The 20,190-nt window shown below is 45.0% G+C and overlaps 6 protein-coding genes, 1 long non-coding RNA gene and 4 other non-coding genes across 12 annotated transcripts; 8 read left to right on the forward strand and 3 right to left on the reverse strand.

The window, feature by feature from the left end:
- Positions 1–330: 330 nt before the first annotated feature.
- On the forward strand, positions 331–2,240 carry LOC119550306 (probable ATP-dependent RNA helicase Dbp45A). Its single transcript, XM_037858905.1, has 6 exons — positions 331–406; positions 463–1,004; positions 1,064–1,230; positions 1,290–1,648; positions 1,709–1,862; positions 1,925–2,240. The coding sequence occupies exons 1-6, from the start codon at positions 331–333 to the stop codon at positions 2,211–2,213; spliced, it is 1,587 nt and encodes a 528-aa protein (XP_037714833.1). The 3' UTR covers positions 2,214–2,240.
- Positions 2,197–6,020, reverse strand: LOC119550307 (NAD kinase 2, mitochondrial). 2 transcript variants are annotated; one of them, XM_037858908.1, is made up of 6 exons: positions 5,211–6,020; positions 4,101–4,347; positions 3,260–3,488; positions 2,991–3,197; positions 2,519–2,921; positions 2,197–2,455 (listed from the first exon to the last, which is right to left on the reverse strand). In XM_037858908.1, the coding sequence occupies exons 1-6, from the start codon at positions 5,248–5,250 to the stop codon at positions 2,352–2,354; spliced, it is 1,230 nt and encodes a 409-aa protein (XP_037714836.1). In that variant the 5' UTR covers positions 5,251–6,020; the 3' UTR covers positions 2,197–2,351. The 2 variants fall into 2 exon arrangements, with proteins under 2 accessions (XP_037714836.1, XP_037714834.1); XM_037858906.1 differs by having other exon boundaries at positions 3,260–3,500.
- LOC119550308 lies at positions 5,282–7,513 on the reverse strand. The gene is made up of 3 exons (XM_037858909.1): positions 7,385–7,513; positions 6,432–7,318; positions 5,282–6,044 (listed from the first exon to the last, which is right to left on the reverse strand). The coding sequence occupies exons 1-2, from the start codon at positions 7,422–7,424 to the stop codon at positions 6,441–6,443; spliced, it is 918 nt and encodes a 305-aa protein (XP_037714837.1). The 5' UTR covers positions 7,425–7,513; the 3' UTR covers positions 5,282–6,044; positions 6,432–6,440.
- Positions 7,514–8,134: 621 nt separating this feature from the next.
- LOC119549252 lies at positions 8,135–10,313 on the forward strand. Its single transcript, XR_005219394.1, has 8 exons — positions 8,135–8,212; positions 8,449–8,500; positions 8,754–8,813; positions 9,002–9,074; positions 9,283–9,339; positions 9,593–9,655; positions 9,840–9,898; positions 10,144–10,313. It is a non-coding gene; the product is annotated as an uncharacterized LOC119549252 (long non-coding RNA).
- LOC119552326 lies at positions 8,850–8,934 on the forward strand. Its single transcript, XR_005219659.1, has one exon. It is a non-coding gene; the product is annotated as a small nucleolar RNA Me28S-Gm3255 (small nucleolar RNA).
- Positions 9,139–9,218, forward strand: LOC119552335. The gene has a single exon (XR_005219668.1). It is a non-coding gene; the product is annotated as a small nucleolar RNA Me28S-Am982 (small nucleolar RNA).
- On the forward strand, positions 9,445–9,524 carry LOC119552336. The gene has a single exon (XR_005219669.1). It is a non-coding gene; the product is annotated as a small nucleolar RNA Me28S-Am982 (small nucleolar RNA).
- Positions 9,691–9,770, forward strand: LOC119552325. Its single transcript, XR_005219658.1, has one exon. It is a non-coding gene; the product is annotated as a small nucleolar RNA Me28S-Gm3255 (small nucleolar RNA).
- LOC119549251 (cytoplasmic tRNA 2-thiolation protein 1) lies at positions 10,298–11,578 on the reverse strand. Its single transcript, XM_037857157.1, has 3 exons — positions 11,404–11,578; positions 11,189–11,346; positions 10,298–11,132 (listed from the first exon to the last, which is right to left on the reverse strand). Exons 1-3 carry the CDS (start codon positions 11,449–11,451, stop codon positions 10,307–10,309), a joined length of 1,032 nt encoding a protein of 343 aa, XP_037713085.1. The 5' UTR covers positions 11,452–11,578; the 3' UTR covers positions 10,298–10,306.
- On the forward strand, positions 11,554–16,392 carry LOC119549249 (tetratricopeptide repeat protein 37). The gene is made up of 13 exons (XM_037857155.1): positions 11,554–11,707; positions 11,767–11,978; positions 12,375–12,567; positions 12,622–13,217; positions 13,276–13,353; positions 13,414–13,828; positions 13,880–14,062; positions 14,124–14,308; positions 14,365–15,153; positions 15,231–15,662; positions 15,723–15,897; positions 15,956–16,143; positions 16,204–16,392. The coding sequence occupies exons 1-13, from the start codon at positions 11,615–11,617 to the stop codon at positions 16,361–16,363; spliced, it is 3,699 nt and encodes a 1,232-aa protein (XP_037713083.1). The 5' UTR covers positions 11,554–11,614; the 3' UTR covers positions 16,364–16,392.
- A 66-nt stretch (positions 16,393–16,458) lies between these two features.
- On the forward strand, positions 16,459–20,083 carry LOC119549250 (vang-like protein 1). The gene is made up of 2 exons (XM_037857156.1): positions 16,459–17,090; positions 17,151–20,083. Exons 1-2 carry the CDS (start codon positions 16,838–16,840, stop codon positions 18,653–18,655), a joined length of 1,758 nt encoding a protein of 585 aa, XP_037713084.1. The 5' UTR covers positions 16,459–16,837; the 3' UTR covers positions 18,656–20,083.
- Positions 20,084–20,190: the final 107 nt, after the last annotated feature.

The following is a 20,190-nucleotide window of genomic DNA, read 5'->3' on the forward strand; positions in this document are numbered from 1 at the left end:
TACAAAATGATCGCGCCAATTCGGCGTTGGAGATGTGTAAAGCGACCTATCGATAGGCTGGCTTCAAAGGATAATTATTTTAGTTGTACGTTCTATAGATGATGATGTGATTTAAATGTTTAATTGTTTTGAATAATTCTTGGTTTATTTTTATACAAATTATTTGTTTGGTTGGCTTTATAAAAATTTTAAAATGTTTTAATAATTTAATCTGAAGAATAAACAAAAATCGATAACTTTATACTAAATTTGATATCGGAAGTTCTCCCATCAGTAGCACTCGCGCACGTTGTTTTCGTTGTTTATTTCGTGGTATTTTGATTTACCAAAATGCAACGGAAGGAGGCCAATCCCTTCCAGATCCTGGGCCTGCGTCCTTGGTTGGTGAAGCAGCTAACCAAGTTGGGTAATGTCAAGTCAGCCAGTCCTTGAAATTAGTAGTTAAGATCAATATCTTTTCAGGCCTGAAAGGAGCAACTCCCATCCAGCAAAACTGCATTCCGGCGATATTGTCTGGTCAGGATTGCATCGGAGCAGCCAAGACAGGCTCGGGCAAGACCTTCGCCTTCGCCCTGCCCATTCTGGAGCGGCTGAGCGAGGAGCCAGTGAGCCACTTTGCCCTGGTGCTGACGCCCACGCACGAGCTGGCCTACCAGATATCCGAGCAGTTCCTGGTGGCCGGTCAGGCGATGGGGGTGCGCGTGTGCGTCGTGTCTGGCGGCACGGACCAGATGATTGAAAGTCAGAAGCTAATGCAGCGTCCGCACATCGTGGTGGCCATGCCCGGACGTTTGGCGGATCACCTCACCGGCTGCGACACCTTCTCCTTCGACAATCTCAAGTATCTGGTTGTCGACGAGGCGGATCGCATGCTGAACGGCGACTTTGACGAGAGCCTGGCCATCATCGAGAGGTGTCTGCCCAAGACCAGGCAGAACCTCTTCTTCTCCGCCACCATGAAGGACTTTATGAAGGAGTCCAGCATATTTCCCATTGCCAGCGAGGTGAGTTCGTTAACTATGCTATAAAGCGGCTGTCTTTAATGCCTTTCTTTTGCTTTTAGTGCTTTGAATGGTCGCAGGACTCCGATGTGGCCACTGTGGACACCCTGGACCAGCGCTATCTGCTGTGCGCCGACTACGATCGCGACATGGTTTTGATCGAATCACTGAGAAAGTATCGCGAGGAGAACGAAAACGCTAATGTGATGATCTTTACCAACACAAAGAAGTAAGTGTAAATCTTGGTCTATGTAAAGAAGATATAGGCTTATAACTTACCACTTTTAGGTACTGCCAGCTACTCTCGATGACCCTAAAGAGCATGGATATTGATAACGTCTGCCTACATGGCTTCATGCGACAAAAGGAGCGTGTGGCTGCCCTCAGTCGCTTCAAATCCAACCAAATACGCACACTGATCGCTACAGATGTGGCGGCCAGAGGTCTGGACATACCCAGTGTCCAGCTGGTCATGAATCACATGCTTCCCCGAACGCCCAAAGAGTACATCCACCGTGTGGGCAGGACAGCTAGAGCGGGACGCAAGGGCATGTCCATCTCCATATTCCGCTTTCCGCGCGATCTGGAGCTCTTGGGCGCCATTGAGGAGGAGATCAACACAAAGCTCACAGAGCATCCCATCGATCGTAAGCTTTTCATAGATGAAATGATAAGGTCATATTTTAATTTACGTTAATATACTTTAGAGCGCATGGTGGAGCGGATATTTATGCAAGTGAATGTGACTCGCCGTGAATCTGAAATGCAATTGGACAACAACGATTTCGATGAACGAGCGCAGAACTACAGGCGCAAGACGTGGATTATGGAGGGCAAGGATCCTGACCAAATGGAAGCGCTGTAAGCTGAGGAAAATCTAATCATTCTTTACATTCCGAAACTTATTCGTATTTTACACCTAGGTATCGCAAAAAGCAGAAGGATAAACTCAAGGAAATTCGCCGGAAGAGAAAACTGCAGCAGGCAGAGTCGGCTGCCAGCGGGGAGGGCAAGACTCTCCTTCAGGATGAACGTTTCAAATCTGTAGACAGTGCGCGGTTCGAGAAAAAGTGGAAAGGAAAAAGTAAAGCCCCCAATGGAGACACCGAAAAGAAGCCATTGAAAAGGCTCACCAAAGGCAAACCGGCTGTCCACAAGGGCAAGCCAAAAAATATGCAAAAATCCAAACAAAAGCTTAAACGTGATGTTTAAATATATGTTTATATAATAACAAAATAACTTTTGAGCTTACACTGCTAAGTAGTAGTTGCAAAATGCATACTTAAATAATTTCAAAAATTCAGACATGCTAGGGCTAGATAACCAGGCACTTAGAACGCATCACTGGATTCAGTCTAAGGCGATTGTCAGAAGGGCATCCTCTGGATGGACCTCCAGCAAAGCCTTGGCGCCATCGTTGAATGGGAACGAAATGCTGCCATCAATGACCAGGTCTGTGTGAGGAAGTAATACATATCTTAGTATTATATTTCAGTTTCTTAATCTTAACTACTTACTGGCATCGATGCAATGCGACTTGACAAACACGGTTTGCACAAAATCACGCTCTTTAAAAGTCTTTGGCGAGGGCCACACGCCTACGCAGATTTGCTCCCGGATCGAGTAGCACAGACGGGGATCATCAGGCGCGAATAGCAGCCCCTGGTTGTACCGCTGGGCGATCTCCTCGGCATTCTGGCGCAGCAACTTAACGTCCTCCGAGTTGCCGTTGGGCAGAGAGCGCAACAGGTCGTCCACATCCCGGCTGGTAATGCGATTGATGCTGGTATGCCAGGATGTTGAGCCCGTGCCCGTGCTGACACACAAGCCAGAGCACTTTGTCTTGTTCACCACGTCCTGGTGATCCAGCACCAGCTGCAAGTGGGACACTCGGGCTGAGAGGTGTTCGCCAATGAAGACCTATAGATGGGAAATACAGTGATTAGTTAATAATGACTGATGACATATATTTCCTGTGGTAAAACACACCTCGTTCAGCGCCAAGTACGGAAGGATGCGTTTCATTTTGGCCTTGTACTTGTAAGCCATGTCCTGGTCCAGCATTTCGGGTGCTGTGGTGACCTGCTCCATCTTAACCTCTGTGTGCCGGAAAAGGTCCGTGGACTCCGGGATCTTGCCGTTGCTGCCCAGCATTGTAGTCCGCACCCTCGAGCGATGCATCCACTTGAAGTCACCCTGTGAAGGATTAGAAAATGTTTTAACTGGATAACAAGGGAGGTGCTTAGTCCAGGACTTACGCTCTTGATGCGTGAGACAGCATCGGCGGGATTGTCCGAGTAGTGCTTGGGCAGCATAAGACGACCCTCCGAGCGGAGTGGATCGGAGTTAAAGCCCACGATCGGCGTCTTCTGCTGGCTGAGCGCAAAGAGCGGGCTGGCGCGTCCGGCGGATAGAAGGAAGGTACCATCGCCGCCTACCGGCACAATGACGTCTGCCCAGCTCATGACATCCTTGCTTAACGAGCTTCTAAATTCAAGTCTGCTCGTTTAGTAAAGTCAACGCACAAGGCGAGGGGCCGCATGGGAGACACGAAGTGTGTGAATGTGGAGATCAATTGTAGCGGGTAGTAGTCACGAATCGATAATACATATAAAGTATAGTATGTGACGAGGTGACGAGACACACAGCACAATACTGGGAGTAGTGATTGGAGGTCTCTAGGTAAGGGTACTGGTACACATTTGCAAAGGTTTTCATTTAAATTACAAAAATCTTTTCTAAATTTTAAGACTAGTATGTATATTATAAAGAATCGAAGTTACAAACATAAATTATTTTTATTAGATCCTTAAGTGATCCCATCTTAAGAGCTATAAAGCCATTGTAAATCCGTTTATGTAAATGCAATATTACAAGTCAAGAAGGTAGAGTTTAGCTTTTCAAAGAATACTTTTATCTAAAAATGTATTTCTATATGTCAATATTATTTTCCTATTGTTAAAAATATAGATTCTCATATTAAGGTTTTGCTGAAGTTAAAGTATTAGAAGATATGTACATATGTACCCAGCACCTCACCCGGTAAAGTACCATTCCGTTCACTGATTAGGAGGACAATTTGGGTATGGATGTACGCACCTGCTGGACAGCTTCACCTCGCAGCCCACATCCTGGAAACTCTTCACCACCCGGCGTTCGAAGTCCTTGTGCACCTTGTGCAGATAGAGTACCATCTCCACGTCGGTTCCCCGATCGCGCAGCTTTTGCTGCAGCTGATCCGGCGACAGTTCCGGATGACGAAGCTGCTCGAACTCATAGCGGGACAACTTGGTGACCACCAGGGCCCGCTTTAGCTTAAAGTTGTTCGGCGTGAACTTTGCGTACTCTGTAAAAAAGCCGATTGCAAACGGATGGCTTCGTTAGTCCCATCTTAGTTGTGTCCTGGGAACAGGAAATTTACTCAACCCCCCTGGTACAATCTTCCTGCCACTCAAAAGCATCCTATGTACACCCGGAACCCAAAGTCCAACCAGTCGATTTCGATGGGAATCTCCCAGAACAGCTGATGCACTAAACAGTGGGTCTTAAAAGTACTTCCGATTAATTTGGGCTCTTTTTACTTTAGATGATAAAATATAATAAAATAATATTTTTATTTTGCCTGAGGCATATATATTCTTTTACAAGTTTGTCACCCAGTAAACCATTATAATCCGAAAAATATTAATTTAACACAAAAGGTAACGCTGTTTTATTCTAGTTATTATTAATTTCCAAGTAATTCTACCATTCAAACTTAAAATACACTTGTTTACATGCTTAGGTTTCTGACTTTTATTTAAAGAACATTAATTTAAATTCATTAAGACACATGACACTGCTTTCTGGAGCATCTACTAAAATTTCGTATGGTTTTTTTTAAGTTAAGGATAAATACCCATCATAAGGCTTATGTTTTTTTTGGATAATATTTAACAGAATACTTTTGCTAGTCAGTGTATCCGCGGAAAGTTCATCACGCCAAAGAATTTGGCAAAAAAGTGTTTACTGATAATCTTCGGCTTGGTCAGAGTGAAAAGCGATTATGGCCTGTCAAGGCGGGCCTACGAGCTGGTGATATAGTATTATGTTTATTCCAGCACATGCCTTAAGCTGATAATAAGGCGGCAGTAAAAACACTGATAGCTAATGTGTGTAATATAACTGAAATTGCGCCATTTCAGCTCCAAAACCCCTATGGATCCTTACCTTTGGAAAACTGCTGGAGCAACTGCTTCGATTTCAACATGCTGGGCTCTGATGAAGACGAACAAGGCACATTTAGAGTACTGATTTAAATTTATTTCGAATTCTTTGGGAAAATCTTTCAGCTGAGTAGTCAGTACCGCTGCAAAAACTACGCTCTACAAGTTAACTAGGTGAGAAGAATCAATGGCTCTTTGATATGTTGGCTGGCTTTGTCGGTGCTTTAACAACAAATACGAAATAACTACGTGTTGAGGTTAGTGTTTAGAACTATCCGGAGTTACGATCACTGCTCACTATCGCGCTATCCGTTCCCGCTGATCATTTTCACGTCCACTCTCCGGCTAATTGGCAGATTAACTGATTGATTATTACTCTACTCCTCTGCGGCACATCGCTTATGTATGACAATTCGCCTTCGCTGTAAATTTATCGCCGTTTGTTTCTATTTTCGTCCGCTTTCGCTTCTCACATCTCGACCGTCCGTGTGTACTGCTTCTTGTTGGGCATTGCTGATAAGCGGGCCAGCCTGTTTCTTATCAGCCGAAATATGTATTCTGTATATAAAAAAAAAAGACCTCTGTCGGCTACTATTCACTGCCATTCACTGGCCCTCCTCCAAGTCTTCTTCTTGCTCTGAGCCGAGCCAGAATTCACACAGAAAGTGCCCGCCAATCCTACTTATTTGAATTTGGTTATCATGTAGTTGGAACTTAAAGTAATCTTATCATAGGTCTGCTCTCTAAGTCTAACTTGCAGTAGGTTGTCTGGTGATGCTGCTGCTACTGTCCAGCCAGTTCCGGCATAGCATCACTGTGGGCCTCTTTCTCTGATGTTCTGAAATAAGCAAATAATTATTGTAGCATAATTAAAAAGCTGGGATAAGAAGGGAATACTATAACTGTTTGAGGAAAATAATGATGTTAAACTTTGGTGGAGTTTACTTATTTGAAAATACTTATACGTTTTTGATAAATCATAGGTTTTAAGCAGCGGTTGGCACACATTTTCTTTTTCATTTGAAGTATGGTTGTTCACTGTACGTAATGCGGCAGAGATCGAGCACAGCAAATTTCCTATGCCCGCTTAATGGGAAACTGCCTACCGCTGCTTTAAGGTAAAGTATTCAGTTATAAAAACCTAACATAACTAATGTAATGAAAGTTCTTATAAGGATATTTAACTGCCCGACTTAAACGTTAAGGATCTCCTAAACAAAATTACCTGGAAAAATTAGAAGGAAGACTGTTGGCTTCTTTGGGCGGCGCTCTTGAGCAAAAGCAGCACGTTGTGGGCCATTTTACTCAAATCATCACCGTCTAAATCAACCATGGTGGGGACCGTGCTCGGCACCGGGAATGGGTTAAAGGCATTCGGCGCACGCGAAATGGTTTCACAGCCCAAACGATTCCTGACACGATTATCCGGAATATGGGACACCGAATCGATGAGAGAGGTGATCGAACTTGAGTTGGCCGAATCGTAATGGCCATAGTGGCCCATCAGATCGCTGGCTCCCTGTTGATAGTTTGGAAAATGATTTTGTACATTAATTAGTACGTCGGTTGGCTGATTGGAATGATTAGATTGGTTGCTGCTGAAGGCGTTGTAAGCGGTGCGCAGGCGCTGTTCCTGGCCGTTCTGCTGACGGCGATGGAAGTTGTTTTGATGACGCCTCTGGTTGTTGTTGACATTCCAGACGCGAGACTCATCGCGAAGGTCAAGACGCGACTTGACGTGGCCACGTGTCTGGTCATTGGGAACCAGAGGAGCAGATCCCGCTGGCCGGTTCACATTGTTGCCATGAATGCGCCACTGGGCGGAGCTTTGTGAGAGTTCCGGGTGGAGCGACTCCTCCTCCCTGTACATCTTGTTGAAGTCGTTCAACTCGAAGTTCATCTGACCCATAGTGTCGCCATCATCTTGGCAGTTGGTCTCCAGCTCGGAGCTTTCGAAATCGTCATCCTCGTCTTCGTCCTCATCATCTTGACCCGCATCCTTGTACGATCGCAAGCGCCCCGCCTGACGTTTGCTCCTCTTTGGGACCGGATGGCTGGTATACCGGGGTGGTACCTTTGGTTTCGGTACTACGCAATGCTCGTAGTACTCATCTGTGGAATCGGAAATCAAATTAGTTAAAGACGAAAAATGGGCATGGGTCTACAACTTATACGCACCCAAAGGCAACATCGCTGCGGAAGCATTGAAATCAGTCATTTTGCGTTTTCCCACCCGAATTAAGCCTAAAACACAAAACAATTCACGCGAAAAGCTTGGCGCCGCGTCGGTCCGGCCAGGAAAACAGTTATAACCGTCCCGCTCGCAGAGTTGCATTTCCAACTATCGAATAACTGTAGTCGATATCAAGCAGAGCTGTTTACCAACACTCCCAGTCTTTTCATTTTTGTATGTTTGAATTCAGAAAAGTTTTTAGCTATTAATTCTGGAAATTGTACGTAATAAAAGAATTGCAATAAATTGCAATTTTACGTAAAAAGTAATAATATCAAAGTCATCTCCTTCCTTTAAAAACAATCAACTCATCTGCACAATTTTAGGTCTCAACCTCAATTAGATATCAGAAAACGTCTTTATAATTGTATAATTATTGTATATATATATATATATATTGTGTAAATTATAATTTTAAACTTAAAGTTAACTTTAATATATTGACCTAGAAATTAATGAATTTCTCGAATTTCTGTGATATAAATTTATTTAAAAAATCTGCCAAACAGTTGATCGCAATTTAAAGATTCAGCAATTTAACAGTTTAAGGAACACCCTAAATATTTACAGGTGTAAAATAATGTTTATTCACTTTTTAAATACATTTATCTATATATCGATACTTTGTTAAAATATTTATTTATTCGATATCGATACATTGAAATTTTTATTTTTCTCTTCCCTAGCTCGAAACGCAGCCAACTTCACTCACTTCACTTTTTTGGAAACGTGGAACAGAACGAACAGCTTCGCTCTAAGAAAATAACAAAGATGTAAGTAATTAAGCTATTTAATTTAGCCAAGATTGCAGCGAATATAACTGCGAATGGAGTTCGATTGGCTTGTTTGCAGAACTCAATGTTGCAAGATTAATTTAAGAAATACAAGGAAACTCACTTTACCGGCTGCAACTCAAATTGCAGTCACGTGGTCTAGAATCCTTTGTAATCTCAACAAATTATAAAGTAAATCAAAATCATATCTAATGATGCATTTGCTTATATTGCAGGTGAACCAACAATTATGAGGTGCTACGTACAATCGCTGGCAGATGTGACTTGGTAAGTTAATTTTCTTAAATTTTAAACACATTTTTTGCGAACACGAGTCGCTGGTGTAAAGAAATTCAACTTTAGCTAGTGCTTTTTACTTGTTCGTAGATAAAATCTACTTTGCCCAAGCATAACCCAAATTTATCATATCCAAATTTGCGGTGCATATTTTTTTCGTAAAGCCGACATTTTCTTTCTCTAAAAATAAATTATATGTAAAAAGTTCCCGAAATTTTACTAAGTAAAAATATTCTATTTACAGAAACAAAATGGAGTTGAAATTCAACACGTGCTTTTGGGCCAATAACTTTGATCTTTAATGGTAAGCATCCTTATAAATCCTATGCCTAACTTTCGTCGTTCTATGATGATTTATTACACTATTTTCTGACATCTCTTATGAACCGTTGTGATTCAAATCAGTTATAACTAATTCTGAAGTTATCCAACAAAAAGAAGTCATTTTATTTTTATAAGTCATAACTAATGTAATTTTTTTATAATTTCCAGATTGATTCTCCAGACCTATGGTTAATTATGATCATAGCTGAAATGGAGGCTTCTTGGTCCACTTATTGAAATGGTAATTTATCTTCCAATTTATAATAATAAAGTCTATTTCAAATCATTAAAAAACCGCTTAATAAATGTTCTGATGAATGAAACTTACACCATCTTTCGACTGAAAAAAGTAATGATGCTATACAAGTTTTCACTGAATTTCAACCTCAAAAACGTTCCTTTTAAGATTGTTATAGTTTTTTTAATAACCTATTTTTCTCTATTTGCAGTCTTTGAAAATATGCTGGATTTAATCATCCTATGACAAACTTGGACAAATTAAAAAGGTAAATAATATAAAATTGAATAAATCCCTTTGCAGTTCTTTCTTTAAACTGTCGGACATCTAAATATATTTAACCTGAAGTAACTAATTAAGTAGTTTTGAAAATGACTTCTGATGAATGAAACTTACACCATCTTTCGACTGAAAAATGTATTGATGCTATACAAGTTTTAACTGATATTGTATTTTAATTATTATTTTTATAAAATAGTTTGTATTGGCTATCCTAATCATTCAATATTTTTCTTTTGCAGATGAGAGAAAGAACAATTGGATATTCTTGCTCGATGCCCAATTGAAGAATTGAAGATAAAAAGGTAATTTTTAATTAATTTTCAAAACCTAACTAAATATTCAATGATGCTTTATAATTTTCTGACATCTCTAATGAACCGTTGTGATTCTAACTTTTTAATATAATTAACTGATGATTTTCAAACTTATATAAACATACATTTCCTTTTTCTTTAACTAAAAATATTTCTTCTTTTGTTTTTACAGGTTTTCCAAATCGGAAGATTCTTCATATGCCTGATGTACTCATTTAAATACCCACCAAGGTTAGTACTAAAACTATTTTCGGTAAAAGGTAGACTTCAATGATGATCACTTAAACCATTCACAGACACCATATAAAGGTTAGGCGCTGACAAACTCCTCCAATATTTTTTTGGAGATAGGGAGTCATGTCTGGCTGGTTATGGGCCCTGGTTAAAAACTTGGCACTGAGCTTCATAACACATTTCTTTGAATTTATCATTGTTCTGGGCAAAGTAACTAACATTGGCTGTATCTATGTTTTCAGATTTGGCTCCTTGGCAGAGAATCTAACAAGGCAGGCTTCTGTGTCTACTAATGATGTCTGCGACCAACACACAAATCATCAATCAGATAATTTAAAATCCAAAAAGAAAACCAAACAGAAACTTATTAAACCACACATTGAATAAAAACCTCAATTTGAAATGTTAAAAATCGTTTTTTACTAAGTTAGCACGCTCCCGAAGGGCTAGTTCCTGGTCCTGCTTGGCAATCATGCGCTCGCCCTTGGACTTTTTGCCTATGCCCAGCTTGGGCAATCCTCTGTTTAGACCCTCGAGGAGGACGCAAGCCTTGCATGGCTGCTGCGAGGAGACGAAGCCACACCGCGTGCATATGCCACGCACTGGCTTCTTCACGGTGTCCTTGAATCGCAGCTGTTCGCCGGAGTAGATAATGTCCATGATAACCGAGGGTCGCACCTTCTCCAGATCCTTGAGGAAGGCCCTGGCATGGCCGCGATACGCATTGGGGGCAAACACACACTCGGTGGAGAAGTAGACGAGCTTCTTGTAGTGGGCATACATCACGATCTCCTTCTCGTAGCTGTACTTCAGGGGCTTCACGCGGGGAATGGAATCCTCGCCGCCGCCTGTTCGGATGTCCGTGCAGCGCCGCAGACGGGCAGTGTCCCCACGGAGCACGTTCATCAGCACCGTCTCCGCAATGTCATCGGCATTGTGACCCGTGGCTATGCTGTCCACGCCCAGCAGCTTGGCCCCTCGGTCCAGGGCCTGTCGCCGGAAGACGCCGCAAAAGGTGCAGTTGTTGGAACGTCCGATCTGGCCCACAATGCGGTCCATGGTCCAGCCGTAGAGCTCCTCGTAGGACAGAATCTTCAGGGGCATCTGGTAGTCATCGCGGTTCTGCTTGACCGTCTCCAAGCTGTCGTCCCGATAGCCAGTAATGCCCTCGTCTATGGAAAGGAGCACCAGTTCCAGGCCATAATCGTGGCGTTCGTTCAGCAGTTTCAAGCTGGAAAGGATTGCAGGGATTAGATAGGCGGAATGGGAGTGAAGTCTGAAACTTACACATGAGCCAGGACCGTGGAATCCTTGCCTCCACTGGCCGCCACGGCCACCTTCTCGCCACGCCGGAACAAGTTGCTGGAGGAGATTGTGTGATGAATCTCCGCCTCGAAGGCGGCAAAGAAGCACTCCTTGCACAGGGCATCGCCGGTTTTGGGGCGCTTTGGGGAGAACATGGTTAATGGGATGTCACTCGGGTCAATGGTCTACAAACTCACCTTTAAGGTAGCGCGATTCCCGCACTGGGACTTGCAGTTTATGGGCATTTTAAATGAAAATTTCACAATTTATTGTAAGCCAAACCATCTGTTGCGCCCCTCCAGCATTGATCAACACTGACTCTGCAATCACAAATCAACTTACCCAGCACTGGTTGGCACAGTAAATATTTATCGATATCATAAAAATAAGTAAACACTTTTATTTACAATGAGCGCCGGAAAAGAGACAAAAGCCTTGATCAAGGACATCCGGGAGACAATTAAGTTGGGGAAACATGCGGAGGCCATACCCAAGTGCCAGGTGGCGTCAACGTTGCCGGATATCCCAATTGCGCATCATCCTAATGACATTCATTGCAGCGCCTGTTGAAGTCGGAGCCCAAGAATGCCATGGGCTACTTGTTGCTCGGAGCAGCCTACCAGAATCTGGACAAGGCGGAGGCGGCCAAGAACCTGAGGCACTGCATCGAGTTTACGGAGGGACCGGCCACCGCCGCACTGCTCGGCCTGGCCAACTGTGCGCCCAGCAACGAGCTGCCGGAGATTTACGATCAGCTGGCAGATCTGCAACCGTAAGGAAAATGGTGGTATCCTAACAGTCCTATTTAACGAAGTAATCTTAAATGTATATATGTCGAGACCCCATATCTATATAAAGCATAGGAACCACAGTTTTGTTTCGTTAATCATAAATAATCCAAAGTATGTGATCATAATGTAAATTAGAGTAGATCTTGATCTAACGACTTATAAACTTTAACTAAGTCGTGTTGATAAGCTTACACATTGGTAATTTGTAAAAATTCTCCAGTTGTAGGAGATATGTAGTGGTTCCCAATGTAATCTTGATAACGATCGTATCTACCTACTAATTTTCACCAAATGTGATGTTGTAGATTTGAAGTATTCTAGTTACTTTAAGCCAGCCTTTAATTGTACACACCTGATCTTAACTCTTGTCTTTTTAGAGAACAAGCCTTGGACTATTGGGACAAGCTTTTTAACTTGGCCTCGGATTCTGGAGCAGCTCCTGCTTGCTTTGCAGTACTGAAGAAGAGAGTTAAGAACCCAGAGGACAAGAACTATTCCAAAATTCAGGAATATCTGGGACGCATTTGGTTCGCTAACGATTTCGAAATTAGTCCAGACGATACTCAGCTTGTAAGTAAACCTAACATAAGCCACTGAATAGCGTCTAATTCCACTTACCCCTAGTACAAAACAACAATGGAAGCTCTGCTTGAGACCTCAGATCCAAGTGCCAAGAGTGTCGTCTACAAGCGCTACCTGAAGTGGCTCTACAAGGAAAAGGACTTCGTGTCCTGTGTGCGACACGCCTGCAACATGACCGAATCGCATCCCAGGGATGTGTATGGCTACGAGTGGATATGCAAGACCTACTGTGAAAACCACGATCAACCCGGCAAAGATCTCTGGCAACAGGAACTGAGGCATCCCATTCAGGTGTACGCTGAGCAGCTGCTGGAACTGAATCCAAACTCCAACTTGGCCCTGTTGATCAAGGCACTGGATCTTTATGCTGAGGGACAGTTTGTTGCATCTAGACAGTTGGCACTACAGGCGCAGCAAAGTCATCCCGCGTACAAAGTAACGTTAGAGCTGCTGGCACGAATACACACAGAGCTGGGAGCCTATAAACTGGCCCTTCAGCTGTGGCAGCAGATAGGTCAGGAATGCGAAGCCTACGCCCTGTGTTTATCCCACGAAAAAGATCCTTCCAAACTAAGAGAAGCAGTCAGAATGTTGCAAACGTTGAAGAAGTCTGAAGGCAGTAATAAGACTTTGGCTCGGTGAGCTATTAAAAATATATAATCATGTTGTTTTTAAAACAAATTTGTTATTTTTCAGCTGCTACTTCAAGCTGGGTGAACTGCAGCAGCTGAAAGAGTTGCCCTTAGATGATCTTTCCAAGGCAGAATTTATCTTGTAAGTAAAGCCACCAGTTTACGGAAAGCTCAAACCCATCCTTGTGTTTATAACTACCAGATCGCCAACTGAGGGTCTTCAAAAAATTGGCAACCAAGAGTCATTTGAGGCCCATCTGCTCAGCGGCAAGCTGCACATGGCATTGAAAAACTACTCCGACGCCCTGAACAGTATATTAAAGGCCACACGACTGCGTCCTCACTTTGCCGAGTGCTTTGACTATCTGGGCAGGCTATATCCGCTGGCCACTGGGGATTTGGCACGTGCTCGCAAGTGCTTCGAGAAATGTATCAGCCTCAATGGCCTGGCTGAGGAAGCTGTGGATGCCCTGAGCTTTATCTACCAAGAACTGGGCGAGGAGGAGTTGAACGAGACGCTGCTGCTTAACACTTTGCGGCACCTGGGCAGTGACGACTCAGTCCGCCTGCAGTACAAGCTGGGACTGCATTTCCTGCAAGTGAAGAAGTGGGACAATGTAAGTGACATATGATCTATGGAATGTCCTCTTTAACACTCTTTTTAACAGGCAATCCAATGCTTTCGCATTGCCATCAAACACGACTCACGCTGCATGGTCTACTGGGAGTCATTGGGCGATGCTTACGCGGCCCGTGGTTCCTACAACTCGGCCATTCGGGTCTTTCAGAAGATCCTTGAACTGTCAGCGGATAATAGCTACGCCCTGCTTCAGATAGCCTCCATTAAAACGGTGCGGAGATATAAAACAAAAATTAAAACTTAATAGAAAGAATGTTTACCATACTTAATAGACGATTCGCATGTACACCGAAGCTATTGAGGATTACAATGTGCTGTTGAAGCTAAATCCCAGTTACCTGCCTGGACTTCGAGGAGCCGCTGAGGCGCACATTGGCATGGCGAACAGTCTGAAGAACCAGAATCTTTACGGCAGGTGCAAGGAGCATTTCCAACTAGCTGTGGGACACCTTCAGAGGTAAGAAGGACACTTTATATCCTAGTATTTAATTTTCAAACTATTTCCCTTTCTAGTGCCTTCCTTCAACCGGAGGCTCAGGGCATGGTTTGGCTGTGGCGCCTCTCGGCCAGTGTATTCGTCCAGACGGCCCAGCTGCCGCCATCGTTGGCCAACCTGGATGTGGCCGGTAGTCTGGCCAAGCGGGATGAACCCATTGCGTATCTGTCGCGCAAGGATCTTCTCCAGCTTGCCCAGCGTTTCTATCTGTGCGCTTTGAAGCTGAAGCAGAATACCTACCTGTGGTACGAGTTGTCGCTGGCCAGCTACTACAGTGCCATCTTCATTCCCGAGGAGGCCAAAAGCCACCTTGAGACAGCGGCCAGGGTGTGCAAGATGGCCATCAAGGAGCGAGGCAATCGGTGGCAGAATTGGAATCTGCTCGGGGTGATCAACATGCAGGCAGAGTACGAGAACCTGCCGTTGGCTCAGCACTGTTTAATTCAGGCAGTGGAGCTGGAAAGAAAGTGTTTCACGGCCTGGACCAATCTAGGGGTTCTCTATATCAAACTGAACGAAGTCCGGCTGGCTAATGAGGCCTTCACGCGAGCTCAACAATCGAGTCCTGTGTACGCCAACGCTTGGATAGGCCAGGCCATGGTGGCGGAGACAATTGGTGATCGAGAGGAGGCCTTTGATCTATTCCGTCACTGTCAGCAGTTTGATTACCATCCCGAGGCAGCGCTGGGATTCACGCACTGGGTTTGCGAAATGCTGTCGGATCCGGACTCGCGGAACAAGCCGCACATTAGGCATGCCATCGAGCACATGTACGCGGATGTCTATGCTCTGGATGCCATTAACTGGTGAGTATTGATGTACATCTCTAGGTATATTCATCCCATATCATAAGACTATCTTAAACATCTACAATACTTTTTAGGTACGTGCAAAATGAGGAGTCCGATGCTAGCATCGCAGCGCTGTCGTTCCAGGGATTCCTGTACGCCCGGAAAAAGCTCTACCGTCAGGCGGTGGAAGCCTTTACCCGCGCCTGTAAGCTGTGCGAGCCCGGAGAGGATCGAGACAAGCTGTACACCAATCTGGGGTATCTATACCTGAAGCTTGACCAGCCGGAGCAGGCGGCCAACGCCCTAAACACGGTGGCGCATGCCTCGTTCAAGCCTATAATAGGCCTGGCTCAGGCATATTACAGAGCCGGTCAGCTGCAGGAATCCTATTCGATCTACAACTCTGTTCTCAGCAACGTGGTTGGCCATGACGATGACAAAGCGGCTACCATCCTGGTGGCTATGGCCTCCATGATCTATGCCTACCAGGGCGAAGCGGACACCAAAACGCTACTCTATCAGTGGTTGGTAGCTGAATACTGATTTAGTTGATAACAATTTGTTAACGATATACTTTTTAAAAGCGTCCTGCTGAAGGATGTTCCCATTCAGGCCTTGTACTCGGCCTTTGCCTTGGGCATAATTCATAAGGATAATGAGCTGAGCCGAACCATAATGACGGAGCTGAGTGCGTACGCTTTCAAGGAGGAGTATTGTGCCGAAGTATCTTACCTAACGTCGTACTATATCCTGATAAATGTGCGTTGGAGGTGTTTATTGGGTTGGTTTTAAATTAACAATGCATTGATTGTTTTAGGAGGGTGTCCACAAGGCGTTGTGCTTTCTACAGACGCGAGTTCGCATGTTTCCCCACTCCGCCGGTCTTCGGAAGGTCTTGCTTAAGTTCCTTCTTGACTATTTCCATGAGGACCAAACCTACCAACTGGCCACAGCAAATATGGCTCTAATAGCTCTTACCCTGGGCCACACCAATCTGCAGAATGGGTAAGATTCTAGGGTTGCCCAAAAAATATTTATTATTATTTAAACTGATTTTGTTTTTAGTATCTTGGCCAGCGAGGAGGCGCAGACGACCATCTATGCCAGCCAGGCGGTGAGTCCAGTGGACAGGACCTGCTCCCTGAAGCTGGTGCAGCGCGCCATTCGGCTGAATCCAACTGACCAGCAAGCGAGGCAATTACTTGCCGCCATTGCGGCTCATTAATAATACAGCCTAATAAAATAAATTTAAACCAGCCATTTCTTGCCGCCAAATTTGTTGGTGTTGGAAAACATTAGGCAGCAATGTGACCGCACTGCTGGGCTGGCTTTAGTCAACGGTCACACTGCGTCGGGGGTGAAACCAAGCCAAGTCCACGAAAAACGGAATAAAAAGCGTAAAATGTGTGTGAAATAGTGAAAATGCAGGTGCAATAGCGAAGCAAGAGACCCCCAGTGACAATGTGCCTCAAAAATAGCCGCAGATAGACCTCTAATTCGCCGCGAGGGGCAGCCACTGTGCCCTGCATACCTGTGTATGAAAAACCTGCTGCCGCGGCCGTAATTACAGTTAGACACTAAAATAGCTGCACGGTCAGGTTGCGAGGTGATTTGGGGCACGCAGCTTGGCGCGGAGAAGGGGGGGTCTCGGGATCGGATCGGCATCCGGCTGTAGCCCACGCACGCCAGCCCAATTGCAATGGAAAACGAATCCGTCAAGTCGGAACACAGTGGACGCTCCAGACGCTCGCGGAATCACAACAACAACGGCGGTGGGGGAGGAGGCGGAGGAGGAAGTGGTGGTGGTGGCGGAGGAGGCAGCGTAAACAACGGCTATCACAGGGAGCGGGATCGCTCCAGGCACTCGCATCGCAGCACGCACTCCTCCAAATCGGGCAAGGGATTCCAGCGGGGCGACATGGCACCATACCAGACCAGCGTTAACATGACAGGTGAGTTCCATGGCTAAACTAGTCAAAACATGGCAATAAAACCAACTTTTCCCTCTCCAGGTGACGGCAGCCACGATGGCCAGGAGGTTATCGAGGTCCAAATCCTGCCACAGGACGAGAACTGGGGCGAGAACACCACCGCCGTCACGGGCAACACCTCCGAGCAGAGCATCTCCATGGAGGATATCAACAACATGTGGCACCGCGAGAACGACAAGGGCTTTGGCTTCGCCTGCCGCCGCTATGTGGAATCCAGCTTTTACTTCTTGCTGGGATGCGGCACCTTTTTCTCCCCGGTGGCCATGGTGGTGATGCCCTACGTGGGCTTCTTCCCCTCGGCCTTTGATCATCCGGAGCTGACGCAGACGGTGCGCACCCAGCTGCTGGCCTGTAGCGAGCAGTGCAAGGGACAACTGGTCTCGCTGGCCGCCCGCCTTTTGCTCCTGGCCATCGGTCTATGGGCGGTCTTCATGCGACGCACTTCGGCCAGCATGCCAAGGATTTTTCTATACCGCGCATTGGTGCTCCTACTTGTGACCATTTGCACCTTCGCCTACTGGCTCTTCTACATCGTGCAGGTCACGAACGGGGCCAAGATCGTGGTGGAGACAGGCGGCGACGCAGTGGACTACAAATCACTGGTGGGCTATGCCACCAACTTTGTGGACACTCTGCTGTTCATCCACTATGTGGCCGTCGTGCTGCTGGAACTGCGTCACCAGCAGCCCTGCTACTACATCAAGATCATCCGCTCCCCGGACGGCGTTTCGCGATCCTACATGCTGGGCCAACTGAGCATTCAGCGAGCGGCCGTGTGGGTGCTGCAGCACTACTATGTGGACTTTCCCATATTTAACCCCTACCTGGAGCGCATCCCCATCTCGGTCTCCAAGTCGCAGCGCAACAAGATATCGAACAGCTTCAAGTACTATGAAGTGGACGGGGTGAGCAACTCGCAGCAGCAAAGCCAGAGCAGGGCCGTCCTAGCGGCCAATGCCCGGAGGCGTGACTCCTCGCACAACGAGCGATTCTACGAGGAACACGAGTACGAGCGTCGTGTTAAGAAACGGCGTGCCCGTCTCATCACCGCCGCCGAGGAGGCCTTCACCCATATCAAGCGAATTCATAACGAACCGGCTCCGGCACTGCCGCTCGATCCCTCGGAGGCTGCCTCAGCGGTCTTTCCCTCGATGGCCAGGGCTCTGCAGAAGTACCTGCGGGTAACGCGCCAGCAGCCACGGCACACCTTCGAGAGTATCCTGAAGCACCTGGCCCACTGTCTGAAGCACGATTTGTCGCCGCGCGCCTTTCTGGAACCGTATTTGACCGAGTCGCCAGTGATGCAGAGCGAGAAGGAGCGCCGCTGGGTGCAATCGTGGTCTCTGATCTGCGACGAGATCGTCTCGCGGCCAATTGGCAACGAGTGCACGTTCCAGCTGATTCAGAACGATGTCTCGCTCATGGTCACCGTTCACAAGCTGCCGCACTTCAACCTGGCCGAGGAGGTCGTGGATCCCAAGAGCAACAAGTTTGTGCTGAAGTTGAACTCCGAGACATCCGTATGACACCACCACAACGCCCCGCCGATCATCACGCCCACGCACAGCAACCATACGCAATCGTCCTATCTGCATGTGTTTGTCTGATAATCCCAACTTTCTTATATTCCCATTCCTTTTTAATCAATAGTTTTCTTTCAGTCCGATCGAGCGTTCAAATGAGTAATTTGATTTTAGGGGACTTTTAAAAAGTAATTTATTTTTATTAGCCAGAAGCATCATCATAATCAATCAAATTAAGCAATCAAAATTAATAAATAATGAAAATGCTCCTAAAAGCACTAGTAGACCGAAAGGTCAATCAAGTCCTTGAAAAACAAAAACATTTTGAAAGGTCGAAATCAAACGAACAAAAATTCAAAACAGGCCCTGTACTTATTTGTTCATATAACTAAAGATTAGATAAGAAGACCAAGTACTTATCCGCCATGAACTTGAACTTATGACCCGAATATCAACAGCCAATGCTCAAAAGCCCAGTGTATCATCCTAAACCGACTCGAACATATCACTCGACCCTTTGATAAGCAAACATGACTTACAAGTTCCCAAAGTATTAATTATAAGAATGATGGTTCGGCTACCAGAACCGCGATCATAAGATATCAACTCTTCAATGCAGCTCTTTTATAAACGTTTTTTATTTTAGGAAATATGTTTAGTATAAAGTTGAGCTTACTCGTCTCGGAATATTTTATATTATACACAATATTTGTGACGTTTAAGCCCCATCGCTAGCCTTAAGACGGTGTGGAGTCAGCCAAGGCGAACCCATAAAATTTTAGCTAGGACTCGGACTTGCGCCAAAAGTGGTGCAATCCACTCTTGGCGCGACTCGATAGGATTTTACATACGCACATTTTAAGCCGAAACCGAAAGGTCCTAACTCATCTGCCACAAAGTTGAGAAACGACAAAACTGTAACTCGAATGCAACTGATGACAAATACATACTTTAAGCGAAGACTGCCTGAATATGCATTTTATACACACAAAAATTGCCAACAGCCACTAGCAGGTGTATGTACTCACCTGCGGATAGCAACCACATATATACAGAAACTCGTGTATTTTTAGAAACAAAATTATAGTGATAAGGGCCCGAATTCGTATTCGAACATATGTACGTTCCAGTGAACCCAATCTAAACATATATAGTATATAATATATATATACCTATTTACAAACTACTTAGAGAACTTTTGCTTGAGGTTTGATTTTATTTTCGTTTTCTAGCTAAATGCCTTCTCTCGAAGCACTCCTTTATATTGCAATTCTCTAGCGACTACTTAAAGCAATTGGAAAAGGAAAGCCAACCCCTAAGCATACATACCATTTATATATTAACTCTCAAACTGTAACTGTTGTAACTATAATTAGCTTGTGAAACCACATGCCGTAAAATAAATCGAACCCACTTTTTTAACAGCTTTAACTTAATTGTTTTACTGTCGAGGACGCAAATTATGCAAATAAGCAAACTTCACCACAAATCATATGCCAAGCCACAAAAGGAAAACTCAAATTCTCATAAATCGACGC

This window comes from Drosophila subpulchrella, chromosome 2R (assembly GCF_014743375.2).
Source record: "Drosophila subpulchrella strain 33 F10 #4 breed RU33 chromosome 2R, RU_Dsub_v1.1 Primary Assembly, whole genome shotgun sequence".
Lineage (NCBI taxonomy): Eukaryota > Metazoa > Arthropoda > Insecta > Diptera > Drosophilidae > Drosophila > Drosophila subpulchrella.

Coding starts and splice junctions, on each gene's coding strand:
- LOC119550306 (XM_037858905.1), top strand. CDS start 331: ATGCAACGGAAGGAGGCCAATCCCTTCCAGATCCTGGGCCTGCGTCCT. Junction 1,005..1,063: donor TATTTCCCATTGCCAGCGAG/GTGAGTTCGTTA, acceptor TTTTGCTTTTAG/TGCTTTGAATGGTCGCAGGA. Junction 1,649..1,708: donor CACAGAGCATCCCATCGATC/GTAAGCTTTTCA, acceptor AATATACTTTAG/AGCGCATGGTGGAGCGGATA.
- LOC119550307 (XM_037858906.1), bottom strand. CDS start 5,250: ATGTTGAAATCGAAGCAGTTGCTCCAGCAGTTTTCCAAAG. Junction 2,922..2,990: donor CGTACTTGGCGCTGAACGAG/GTGTGTTTTACC, acceptor TCCCATCTATAG/GTCTTCATTGGCGAACACCT. Junction 2,456..2,518: donor GTCGCATTGCATCGATGCCA/GTAAGTAGTTAA, acceptor TTCCTCACACAG/ACCTGGTCATTGATGGCAGC.
- LOC119550308 (XM_037858909.1), bottom strand. CDS start 7,424: ATGACTGATTTCAATGCTTCCGCAGCGATGTTGCCTTTGG. Junction 7,319..7,384: donor CGCAGCGATGTTGCCTTTGG/GTGCGTATAAGT, acceptor CCGATTCCACAG/ATGAGTACTACGAGCATTGC.
- LOC119549251 (XM_037857157.1), bottom strand. CDS start 11,451: ATGCCCATAAACTGCAAGTCCCAGTGCGGGAATCGCGCTACCTTAAAG. Junction 11,347..11,403: donor GGAATCGCGCTACCTTAAAG/GTGAGTTTGTAG, acceptor TTCTCCCCAAAG/CGCCCCAAAACCGGCGATGC. Junction 11,133..11,188: donor TCCACGGTCCTGGCTCATGT/GTAAGTTTCAGA, acceptor AATCCTTTCCAG/CTTGAAACTGCTGAACGAAC.
- LOC119549249 (XM_037857155.1), top strand. CDS start 11,615: ATGAGCGCCGGAAAAGAGACAAAAGCCTTGATCAAGGACATCCGGGAG. Junction 12,568..12,621: donor GTCCAGACGATACTCAGCTT/GTAAGTAAACCT, acceptor ACTTACCCCTAG/TACAAAACAACAATGGAAGC. Junction 13,218..13,275: donor AGTAATAAGACTTTGGCTCG/GTGAGCTATTAA, acceptor GTTATTTTTCAG/CTGCTACTTCAAGCTGGGTG.
- LOC119549250 (XM_037857156.1), top strand. CDS start 16,838: ATGGAAAACGAATCCGTCAAGTCGGAACACAGTGGACGCTCCAGACGC. Junction 17,091..17,150: donor GACCAGCGTTAACATGACAG/GTGAGTTCCATG, acceptor TTCCCTCTCCAG/GTGACGGCAGCCACGATGGC.